The 12,132-nt window shown below is 46.4% G+C and overlaps 1 protein-coding gene across 5 annotated transcripts in view; it reads left to right on the top strand.

Annotated features, from left to right (window-relative positions):
* The first annotated feature begins 501 nt into the window (after positions 1 to 501).
* The window catches only part of MGAT4D (MGAT4 family member D), a 29,180-nt gene continuing 17,549 nt past the window's right edge, over positions 502 to 12,132 (top strand). For 4 of the 5 annotated variants that reach the window (XR_014774597.1, XR_014774598.1, XR_014774599.1 and 1 more), the window contains exons 1-4: positions 510 to 707; positions 7,116 to 7,274; positions 8,288 to 8,413; positions 10,573 to 10,706. Coding sequence is in view for 2 of the 5 variants with exons in the window: in XM_084757359.1 (XP_084613485.1) it covers positions 614 to 707; positions 7,116 to 7,274; positions 8,288 to 8,413; positions 10,573 to 10,706 (513 nt within the window). In the remaining 3 variants the exon portion in view is untranslated. Of the gene's footprint in view, positions 708 to 7,115; positions 7,275 to 8,287; positions 8,414 to 10,572; positions 10,707 to 12,132 lie in introns of all 5 variants that reach the window. The other variant, XM_084757360.1, reaches the window with a different exon arrangement.

The raw sequence follows: 12,132 nt of genomic DNA, 5'->3' as shown, positions 1-12,132 counted from the left end.
TTTTGTTTTTCAAGACAGGCTTTCTCTGTGTAATAAGAGCCCCGGTTGTGCTGGGCTCAACTTTGTAGACTAGGCTGGCCTCGAAATCACCGAGATCCTCCTGCCTCTGCCTCTCGTGTGCTGGACATGTGCCACCAAATCTCTTTAAAACTCTCAAAGGGTCCAGAAACTGGGGTGCGCTTGCAGAAAAGAGGTTGCTATCACACAAATACTGGCCAGGAGTCTCCAAAGAGAGATCGGAGTGGAAAGGAAACGGACAAAACTCTCACCTTTGCGTCAAAATCTGATGGATTCTCACCGGAAGTTAAGCTAAAACAGTAGTGTCCTGCCAGGGGCCAGGCAACTTAGTGCTTGCCCACGGTTTCTCACATTTAACCACGCGCGCGGTCGTAGATAGAGCTTTATAAAGTGCACTCAAACCGGGACCAGGCGAAAGTGCTGCTGGGGACTTTGCTGTGGGAGGGGGCGCCGGCACGTGGGTTCCAGAACGCAGGCGCTGTGCTAGACGGGCCTCAGGGGGCAGCCCGGTGCCTGCCGTGAGGCCTGTCGCAGCCATCTCCCCTGACACCCCCCATCTCCCCTGACGCCCCCAACTCCCCTGACGCCCCCTGCGATGAAGGCCAAGAACTTGAACTTGCTGTTCGCCTTGGTTGCCGTCCTGCTCTTTTGCTTCTCCTGCTTCTGTATCTCCAGGATGAACCAAATCAGTAAGTGGGGAGTGGGGAGGGTGGGGGGAGGAGGGTGGGGGACGTGGGGGTAGGGGGAAGCTCCCCATCCTGCCTCTCTGGGGAGCCCCACCAGGGGCATCGAGGCTGTAAGACCTAAGGAAGAGACACTAGGGAGAGTCTGAGGAGGAGGGCTTGCCCTCTAGCTCTGGAGCACGTACATCCGCATCCCATGGCGGTTGGGCTGTAACGGTCCCTTGGGACGTGGGATGAGGGACAGCGCTGAGAGATCCAGCCCGCTGGCCTGGTCCCTCCAAAGCTGCCCCTCTCCTTTCCTGCCTGTCCTTCCTCTGCAAGAGCGCCAGCATTTTCCTCTTTTCTCAAGAGCTTTAAATATTTTCAGTGAGAGTTTGAGAACGCTTACAGAAAGACGGCCAGACCTAGTACCTACCGTCTTTGCCCCCTTTTACAAATTAGTTTGATTTCAGCGTTCAGGAGGGAGGCAGAAGCAGGCAGATCTCTGTGAGTTCAAGGCCAGCCACAGCTACATAGTAAGACTCTGTCTCAAAAATAAATAAATAAATAAATAAATAAATAAATAAATATGGAAAAGAAACGGTAACAAGTAATTTTATGAGCAAGATAGCCTTTTTGTTTTTCTGTACGTTTGTGGTATTAATAATTGACTTGTTAAGCACTCTGGGAGGCAGAGACAGGCGGATCTCTGTGAGTTCGAGGCCAGCCTGGTCTACAAAGTGAGTCCAGGACAGCCAAGACTACACAGAGAGACCCTGTCTCAAAAACTAACAACAACAAAAAGACTTGTTTGAAAGTATTTTAACTCAGGGAAGACAAAGACACTTGTCTGTCTTATCCCCTGATGTGAATGTAGTGTCGAGGAAAAACCGTGTGTGGTAAACAGCAATCATGCCAAATATTACTGGGTGAATGAGTAAATGAATCAGTAACTGTTCTATTGTAAGCAATAGATCGACGATGAAGGCGACAGAAATTCTGCTTTTCCTTGGGGTTCCCACCATGCTTCGGGGGCGGGGGTAGGGGGAGCTCTGTGTGTGTGTGTGTGTGTGTGTGTGTGTGTGTGTGTGTGTGTGTGTGTGTGTGTGTGTGTTTAAAACAGCTCAAGTGTAGGACTGCAGCCTGAGCTCGGATGTTGGTGGGGACATTCCAAGGTAGAACACACACACTAGTCCAAGGAGGGGAGAAACTGAAGCCACTTGGTGGTGCATGGAAGATGAAGTCACATTACCGAAGACCTCTGATGGGAGGTACCACTGTGCCACCTTTGGCAAGCACCATCTGAGCCTTTCCGGTGCTTCCAAGAGGGAAGGGCCTGGAGGGGGCGGGGCTTAGAGTGGGGGGTGGGGTCTCCTGGCGGTTTTGGTTTCTCCGCATGATGCTTCTGGCCCAGACATCCAATGTTGGCTCTTTGGTGGAGTTCTTTCTGGCTACTTTGGGGTCTTGCTGGAGTCTCTCAGCTGGACTAGATGGGCCTTGATATGGCCTATCAGTTTCTCATCATGGCTGTTCTCAGCCACACCCCTCTCGACTAGGAATCTTTGTCAATGAGGTGCACGCTTGTGGTGACGCTGCAGTACAGTCTTGGGCCACAGTGACCTGGAGATCGATACCACTTTAAGCTGCCTACCTGGCAGGCAGCTTCCCAGACTTGATTTAGCTGGTGTCCCCATACCTGTTCCTTTTCAACAGGATGTCTTGTAGGCCTGGTGATTTGCAATTTTCAGAAAAACATGCCTAAGCCTGAATTAGGGGAGACGAGGCTCACCCTGGAGCACCCTATTTTATTCCTTCCGGCTCTCTTTGGAGGAGGGAAGCCCCCCCCACCTACCTATCCAAACAGCAGTACATCAGATCTCAGCAAGGCCTGGGCTCGTGGGAATATGGCAAACACAACCATCACGATTGCCATCCATGGAGCCCATCTGGGGTGAAGAGCTCCCGTGTACAAGTGTGGGAGGGAAGAAGTCAGGACAGTGGTGGGAATGCTGCAGGCAACAGTGTGGGCTGACCACAGTGGGAGGGCAAGAGGGGAAACGGAGATAAAGCTGCACTGAGCTTTAGCGCTAGCAGAGTCAGAATACACAGCCCTTTATTCAATAATACCTAAAACTTAGAGCGAGTCAGCATTGGGAGGGGAGGCAGATGGTCTAGGCACACTTGTGGCATACTCCAGGCTTAGTGGTGGGTGCTCACGCTCACTACCCACTAGAGTCTTCTGGACTCTATCGTGCCTGGGTAAAGGGCCACTCACGGGGAATTTAAGAACTCTGATCTGACTGTAGCATAATTTGACTATTTCCAGGTAGAGTGGAGGGAACAATCTGAAAGGCACTTTTTCTTTGTAGCTTTACCTACTAACACCTCAGGCATTCTTTTTTTTTTTTTTAACAGCATTTGGGTACAAGTATAGACAGATAAGTTGAAAACAGACTACAAATCCTTCAGCAATGAGCCCTGTGGTCCTCTTAACCCCCTAGTGAGTCCGCTCCCTGTAAGTGCAGTAGCCTGTCTCACACCATACAGTAGTGTTTTCTTATTCTGCATATCTTCCCTTGCCTGTTGCCATATGAGAAACACATACACCTTCTTCAAGTTTTTAAATACCCACTTAGCCCTAAAACCCTGTCTACCTGGACCCAAGCTCCTCCCTGAGTTTACCAAGCCTCCCTCCTGGTTCTAAGGGTGCTTTGGAAACTCCATCTTAATAATTATAATCAGTAAGATTGTCGTCTTACACAGAATAGTAAATAAACCGACTGGCATTGGTTTCCTGTACCTTGTCCCAGTGAGGGACACAAAGTACAGTGTCGTCACCATTCCATTGGTGAGTGCTACCAGGTGGAGTCAGGTGGTGTCTACGCTGTGGTGGACCTTGTCAGCCATGGCAGGCAGTTTAGATGAGCCTCTTCTAGCCTTTGAGTAGTGTTTCTGGAAGACTGATGGTGAATTAGAGGTGAGGGACCAATCAAGAAGCAAATAAAAAAGCCAAGGCACTAAAGCCTCTACGGCGATAACGAGACAATTAAGGCAGGAGCCTGTGACGGGACTTCTCAGGTCCTAAGGCGACCTTAGGCTGGGAGTCTTACTAAAATGCCCTTTCCCTCCCAGCGTGGCTGGGGCGACAGGCTGGAAAGTCACCTTCCCCGACGAGCTCAGAACTTCTAGCAGAGGCTCACGCTGTCTGCCACCACAGCTCAGTGGCCATGAACTGTGACCTGCTGCCAGTGAGACTGAGACCCCCAACTTGTCCTTTAACCTTAAGTAGGTCCGATTCATATTTAACATCTGCAGTAGTGAGGCTATCTCTCTGCCAAGTGAAGATTTCCTGTGTGCCTGTGCAAGTGTCTCTTTGGTCATTCACCTTCAGCATCCGACACTGATGCTGTGAAGAGAAAGGGTCAAACACACACACACACACACACACACGCACACAAACACACACTCACACACACAAACACACACACACACACACACACACACACACACACACACACACACACACACACCTCAGACCTCATTGATAGCCCAGGCTGGCCTGAATCTCACTGTCCTCCTGCCTCAGCGTCCTGGGTGCTCACTGAATGTTACCACACTTAGTTTTATCCTTTTTGTTGTTTTTTAATGTGAGAGCAATTGTGAGCCTTCCGCTGTGAAAGTGGGGATCATTGATACTTAGGATTTACTTTTTATTTTATTTTATTATTTTTTTGGTAGCATTTGTTCTAGGCAAGGAATCTGCCATTTAACTGTAGTCCTGGCCCTGGGGCCTTTTATTTATTTATTTTTCCATTTACTTATCTACTTATAGGGGAGGCATGGTGCAAGTTCCGAGGTCAGAGCACAACATTTGGGATTCAGTTCTCCTCTTATGCCATGTAGGTTGCAGGGATCGAACTCAGGTCGTCAGGCTTGGTGGCAAGTGCCCTTCTTGCCCTCCTGCCCTCCTGCCATCTTGTCACGCCCTGAAGTCTTGTTGGTTTGTTTTTAGTAGATAGAAGTCACTAGCTGGGCACAGTGGTGGGTGCCTTGAATGGCGATACTTGGAAGGCAAGGCAGGCAGATAGATCTCTATGAGTTAGAGGTTCAAGGCCAGCCTGGCCTACAAAGTTCTGGGACAGGCAGAGCTATATAGACAGAGACTGTATCAAAAAAAAAAAAAAAGGCACTTTGGTCCCTTCTATGTATAAACTGGATTTTGTTTTCACGGCTCCACAGTGATGCTCGGTAGATCAAAGCTTACACTTACCATTTACCTCAAACCTACCACTCTTGGCCCTACTCACTCCCCAAGTGACTGTACAAGCAATAGGAGCCTTTTCAATATAGGAGGGAAACCTTGACTCACCGCAGAGCCCATGCAGGAAGCAGAGCTGCCCGTCAGTTATGTCTGTGAACACCTGCGTGTGCCTGTTTCTGTAAATAGTGCTCTCTCATGAGAAACCTCTCTTTTCATGTGTACCAAATTGGTCCATCGGGGACTGTCTCCGTGGATTGCGTCACCGGCGATGTAGCAACTCCAACACACAATTCATTTTGCAGAGACAGTTACCCAGGAAACCCTGATCACACACAGTGCACACGGTGGCCACGCGACAGACTGCATCCATGAAATGAACACTGCAGATTGATCTGGGCAGTGCAGTTCTTTTTATTAAAACACAATTGAACTTAAGAGGCGCTAAGATCAGTCCTCTAACCTGGCTGGCTGCCTTGTCCGGCCTCGCTGGGAGAGGATGTGCCTGACTTAATGTGCCAGGGTGGGTTGGTACCCACGAGGGACCCCCCTTCTCTGAGGCGAGGAGAGAGGGGAATGGAGGGGAAGAGTGTGAAAGGGGGGAGCTGAGAGAGAAGGAGGGGGGCTGCAACAGGATGTAAAGTGAATAAATAATTTTTTAAAAAGAAAATGCTTCCATAAGATCTAGCTATAGAGCATTTTCTTGATCAGTGATTGATGAAGGAAGGCTCAGCCCATTGTGGGTGTGGCCACTGCTGGACTGGCGGTCCTGAGTTCTGTAAGAAAGCAGGCTGAGCAAGCTATGGAGAACAAGAAAGGAAGCAGCACCCTCCATGGCCTCTGTCTGCATCAGCTCCTGCCTCCAGCTTCCTGCTGGCTCTGAGTTCCTGTCCTGACTTCCTTTGAACATGAGCAGTGATTTGGAAGCATAAGCCAAATAAACCCTTTCCTCCCAAGATGCTCTAGTCATGGTGTTTCATCACAGTAACAGGAACCTAACTAAGACAGCTAGTCGACACAAGGCACCCTTCTCACAGCTTTTAAGATCCCTTCCTGGAAGCTAAGCATCTCAGCGTCCGTGTCTGCCTATGGTGAGTATCCTCAGACACTAAGCAAGCATCTCAGCGTCCGTGTCTGCCTATGGTGAGGATCCTTAGACACTAAGCATCTCAGCGTCCGTGTCTGCCTATGGTGAGGATCCTCAGACACTAAGCATCTCAGCGTCCGTGCCTGCCTATGGTGAGGATCCTCAGACACTAAGCATCTCAGCGTCCGTGCCTGCCTATGGTAAGGATCCTCAGACACTAAGCATCTCAGCGTCCGTGCCTGCCTATGGTGAGGATCCTCAGACACTAAGCATCTCAGCGTCCGTGCCTGCCTATGGTGAGGATCCTCAGACACTAAGCATCTCAGCGTCCGTGTCTGCCTATGGTGACGATCCTCAGACCTAGCAGTGTGCATGTCCCTGCTCACTTTTTTATTTTATTTTATAGTTTTGTTGGTTCTGGTAGCACTAAGGCTAGGAGGCAACCCCCATGCAATGCAGCAACATCATGGCTGTCTGTTCAGTTTTCCACAGGTAAATTCTTAAGTGTCCACTTACAGGACAGTCAATAAGTTCTCTCTATAATTAAATCATACATATATATTTTTTCTTTTAATCATCTATATATGTTATATGCATATTATGACATATATATTTAACATATGTCCACATACAACCCCCATATATAGTGCCATATGTGTGTACAGTCTCATATATAATGCCATATAAGTACAACATCATATATAGCAGCATATAGGCACAATCCTATATATATAGTATCATATACATGTGTACAACCTCATATATAATGCTATGTATGTACAATATCATATATAATACCATATATGTACAACTCCACATGTAGTGCCATATATGTGCAACCCCATGTATAGTGCCATATATGTGTACAACCTCATATATAATGTCATATATACACATCATATATATAACACATCGTACATAGTGCCGTGTATATACAACATCATATATAGTGCCATATATATACAACATTGTATATAGTGCTACATATGCACAACTCCACATGTAGTGTCATATACAGCAACTTTACTGTCAGAAAAGTTCATTTTACCTGCTATGTGCATAAACTAGATGCTTCTGTTTCTTTTTTCAGGTAATCAACTAATTAATTGCAGAAACCATATTTGGGAGGTCAAGGAAAATATGCTACGTTTAAAAAACAAAAGTGAAAATAATCACCAAAATCTAGCGCAAGTCTTAAATCAAGTGAAGCATAAAACCACTCAGTCAGAGAAATCATCAGAAAGCTCATGTACGTACCGCTTCTGCCTTTGTGAACGCTCATCTGTTTTACATGACCTTGGGGGTTTAGACTTAGTGCTTCTCACTCTCGGTCACTTTCTTCCCATACACAACCCAACCAACACTGCTCGTTCCATCGCGAGGCATGCAGAGCTCACGCACACGCAAGACACACGGACGATGCGCTGTCCCACATCCACCACCACACTGGCTTCCCGGGTCTTCTCTGAATCCTCCCCATTCATGATCCAGTCAACAGAAGCAGCCAGAAGCCCTGGCATCGCCCGTCCCTCCTCCTGCAACGAGCAATCCTTCAGCCTCACCGCCCATGTATCTTTGCATCATCGTCTCTACCACACTGATACCTTTTGTGCGAGTCCCCACTTTGTTCATCTTTTTCAAAATCATAAGAGGGATTATGTAGGAATGGTGTGATTAGAGTTGCTGAGTTTTAAGGAGCTACAAAAAACACCTTTTAAGTTACCAACTTTAATGAAGGGGGCACCAACAAGGTAGCAGGCCTGCCGATCACAGCACTTTTTATCCATGCTCCTTGGCCAGCTCTGCTGGCTTCTGGTATATAGCTCACAGTGCTGGGCTGAAATTAAACACTGCCTTACAAGTGATGCCCATCAATAACCATCAAGCTACACCATACAGATTTATGATAACAATAATATGCATATAATTCCTTGAGCACTAAGTCCTTGACTGAATTTACCAGCCGTTATTTTAAAGTTGTATCAGGGGCTGGAGAGATGGCTCAGCAGTTCAGAGTGCCTCTTGTCCTCCCAAAGAACCAGAGTTCTATTCCCAACACCCACCTCAGGAGCTGGGACTCCAGCTCCAAGGGAATCTTATGTTGTCTTAAGGCCACAGCAGGCGCCTCAAACATGGATGCACGCTAAGATGTGCTCCCCAACTCCCACTTCAAGAGTAAAATTTTTTAAAAATTAAAGTTTGCATCTCCTCCAGAGAGAGAACATATTGCTATGAACTCAGGGACACTCCTTTCTCTTCCAGTGAAAACGCTGAGTGAAGAGGAAGCGCTTCCTAGCATCTTTGACTGCTTAAGGTTCTTCCTTCCTCATCTAAGGACGGCAGGAAAAATTTACCCAGATATAGCCATCGGCAAAGGGAGAGCAGGAGGTAAGGGTGCTTAGACTCTGAAAACCAAACTCAAGTGTGTTGCTCTTTGGAGGAATCGATGTCTTAGGTTTTCAGTTAGCATTCAAAATGATGGGTTTCATTGTGAGAGGTGTGTGTGTGTGTGTGTGTGTGTGTGTGTGTGTGTGTGTGTGTGTGTGTGTGTGTGTATCCTCTCTCTCTGGTTATATTTGTCCCCTTGCTACCTTCCCCTGTGTGCCTCCACACCCCACACGCTGGCTGCCACATTCACTTTCCTCCAAGAAATCCCTCTACGTTTCATGGTCTAGTTTTTAAGTGTGAAGCTGATGATTGGAAAATTAATTGACATATGCCCAGCACACCTGAAGCATTTGCTAAGTGCTGAGCAAAGTGTTTTCCTTTGCTTGGATAAACCTGTTGTTACCTGGTGATCTTCCAAGTGTTTTTTGTTTTGTTTTGTTTTGTTTTGTTCTGGTTTGGTTTTTGGTTTTCACATTCTCGTGAATCAATATTAGCATAAGATTTTTTTTTAAGAGAAGAAGGCTATTTTTTTCCATTTGGGGTCTTTTTTTTTTTTTTAGACAGGGTCTTACTATGTAACCCAGGCTGGCCTTGAACTCATAATGCTTCTGCTGCCTCCTGAGCCCTGGGCTTACAGCCATGCATCACTACTCCGTGGAGAAGAAGGGGCGTTTGAGCTCAACCTCCAAGAGTGATTCGGGGTTATCATATACAACAAACACTACAAGAAGAAGCAGAGCCACTGGGCCAAATCTCAGAATTCTGATCGTCCCCCAAGTCTCGTTCATTCCAGTGAGTGGGTGACCAGGGTCAGGCCCCTGGGCTGCCTGATTCTACATGGGGCTTTGCCGGAATAGATCCATGTTTGTATATGTGGGCTCTTGCATGACAGTGGCAGAACGCAGGATCTGTGACAGAGACGGCATGGCACAGCAGCCAAACGTCTATACCATCTAACCTGTCACAGAAAAGATTCACCAGTCCCTGGACAAGCCAGGTCCTTGGGAATAAGTACATATCACACACCTCTGACATACTGCCCAAGCCTGGAGTGTGAAGGTGATAGTACCGTGAGGCTGAGGCTGAGACTGAGCTAGACTAAAGGGCCTTTTCTTTCTTTCTTTCTTTCTTTCTTTCTTTCTTTCTTTCTTTCTTTTTTTTTTTTTTTTTTTAGCTCATATTGTAAACATCTCTAACTCCATCAGAACCCACTTCAGGGCATTTTGAATGGTGTGTGTATTTGTGTGTGTGTGTGTGTGTGAGAGAGAGAGAGAGAGAGAGAGAGAGAGAGAGAGAGAGAGAGAGAGAGAGAGAGAGAGAATATGAAAACAATAGTCTACAGAAGTTAAAAGGCAAAGGAAACATACATAACTATGAACAGTGGGGAAACCGGAGCTGACAAGACAAGGCTGGTGTGGTACTTAGACACCAGACACGAGGGTGACCAAGACTGCCCACAGAGGCATACTTCTTGTCTAGATCACGTGGAGCCTGAAATGAGTTCATTCATATATTCCACAAAGACAATATTTCAGAGTATCTTTTCTGCTTGGGACTCCAGCACCTCTCCAGGAAGAGGACAGGAGAGCCAGCCCTTGTGGGACAATGTACACTAAGTTAGATAGGTAAACGCTGTATAAACGAAGGAAAACTGTTTCCTTTTATTTTCTCAAACAGCAGAATTCTCCAACATAAGAACACTTTGCAGTCTGATGCACTTATTCACAGTGTTAGCATACTGCCCCCAGTCTGCCTAGCAACCTATGATGTCATTACCTGCCTGCCACAGAGTAAGCCAGCTAACCAGGATATACAGGGACAAACCCACCTTACCTCATCTCTTGCTCTCTTGCCCTCTTGCCTCTCTCTTACCTCTTACCTTCCTCGGTGTTCCCCCCCCCCCTCTCTGAGGTGCCTCTCCCCTATAACAAACATCTCCATATCATATCTGTTGCCTGGCATCTTCTTTTTAATCATTACACATGGTCCACTGCAAATGACAGAAAATAAAAACTAAGGCATGAAGCAACACTGTGCAGTGTTTCTACAGTATGGCTCAAAATGCTCCTTTTGAGGAGTGCAAGCCCAGCTCGCTCACAGGGGTCAGTGTGAACGGATGGCAAACCATGTTTGCTCCATGTTTGTGCCCCTGTCTGCAGTTTCTTTTGCACTGGGAATTACCACCATTGACAGAAGGAACTACACCTACCTGAAGCAAACGCTGACCTCCGTTCTCTCCAGAATGACACCTGCAGAAGAGAAGGACTCTGTGGTGATCGTCTCTGTTCCTGATGTACGTATGGGAAACAATGTTGCCTCGCCCCTCCCTAGGACCTCCCAAGGCCCCTCAACACCGGCCACTCTTCCAGTACAAGTATTTCTTTCCATCACTTAAAGGAAGCAATCCACAGATGCCCTTGAGAGAGTCTAGGTAAAATATTTAGTACTTGTTTGGTACCACTGAGAAGAACTATATATGTAAACACGAATCTTATGTGAGAGCCATAAGACTGTTAAAACTTAATTTCACTTAACACAGGATGCTTGGATTTGGTAAGATACAGAAATTATTAAATTTAATTATAAAACTCAATTAATTTAATTTTAATAATAAATGTCAAATAGAATATCAAAACTGTTACTGACAAGACCTACCTAGCTCAATAAAAGTACCAGGAAATACTATTAGCTGAAGGCTCCTGGGCCTGAGGGACTGCAGAGAATTTTTCTAGACATTATTTATAACCTGCATAACATCTCTGTAAAGTGTGTGTCACTATCCCAATTTTATTTATTCTTTTATTTTTAAAGTACTTATCTCCCTTTTATTTGCTATTTAAAGCAATTTTAAAATTTATATATTTTTTGATCAGATTCTTTCCCTCCCCCAAGTCCTTCCAGATCCTTTCCCCTTCTCTACCCACCTGACTTTAAGTTCTTTCTCAAGAAAAAAAACTGAATACAACAACAAACCCCCCAAAACTTAAAAAAAAAAACAAGATAAAACACCACTACCATAACCGCCACCCCAACACAACACACACACACACACACACACACACACACACACACACACACACCTGTGGAGCCCTTTATATGTTGGTCAACTCCTGAACGTACGGCCGTCCTGGTATGATTAGTATACTCAGTGTCACTGTATTGCAGAGAACTGACTTTCCCTCTCCCAGCAGGTGTACCTGACAGCTCAGTTGTTAACCTTTGCCCTAATAGCTAGGCATTCATTCAATCTTTTTTTTTTTTTTTTGAACTATAATAAGATAAAACAAAAACTATCACATCAAATTTGGACCAAACAAACCAAGAGAGGGAAAAGAGCCCAAAAGAAGGCTCAAGAATCAGAGACCCACGCGTTCTCACCCTCAGGAATCCCACAGAAACACAACATTGGAAGCCATAATATATACACAGAGGACCTGGTGCAGACGCGTATCAGCCGCGCACGCCGCCTCAGTCTCTGTGAGCTCATGTGAGCTTTGCTCGTGATGACTTAGAGGCCTTGTTCGCCTGGTGTCCTCCAGTCTCTCCGGCTCTTACACTTTTTCTGGCTCCTCTTCCAGGGGGCTCTCCCTGAGCTCTGAGGCGTAGGATAAGTGAAAGAACAAGCGCTTAAAGAAGGCACCTTGCCCAGTAACGAATAGATTCGAGTGTAGCTCCCGCCAATGGCCACATCGGGTTCTATTTCAGCCCCAACCCATAAT

The sequence above is a fragment of the Acomys minous genome (genome assembly GCF_964271855.1).
Source record: "Acomys minous genome assembly, chromosome: 14".
In the NCBI taxonomy this organism is placed as follows: Eukaryota; Metazoa; Chordata; class Mammalia; order Rodentia; family Muridae; genus Acomys; species Acomys minous.
The sequence above is the reverse complement of the archived record's forward strand: the minus strand, read 5'-3'. Positions and strand labels throughout refer to the sequence as shown.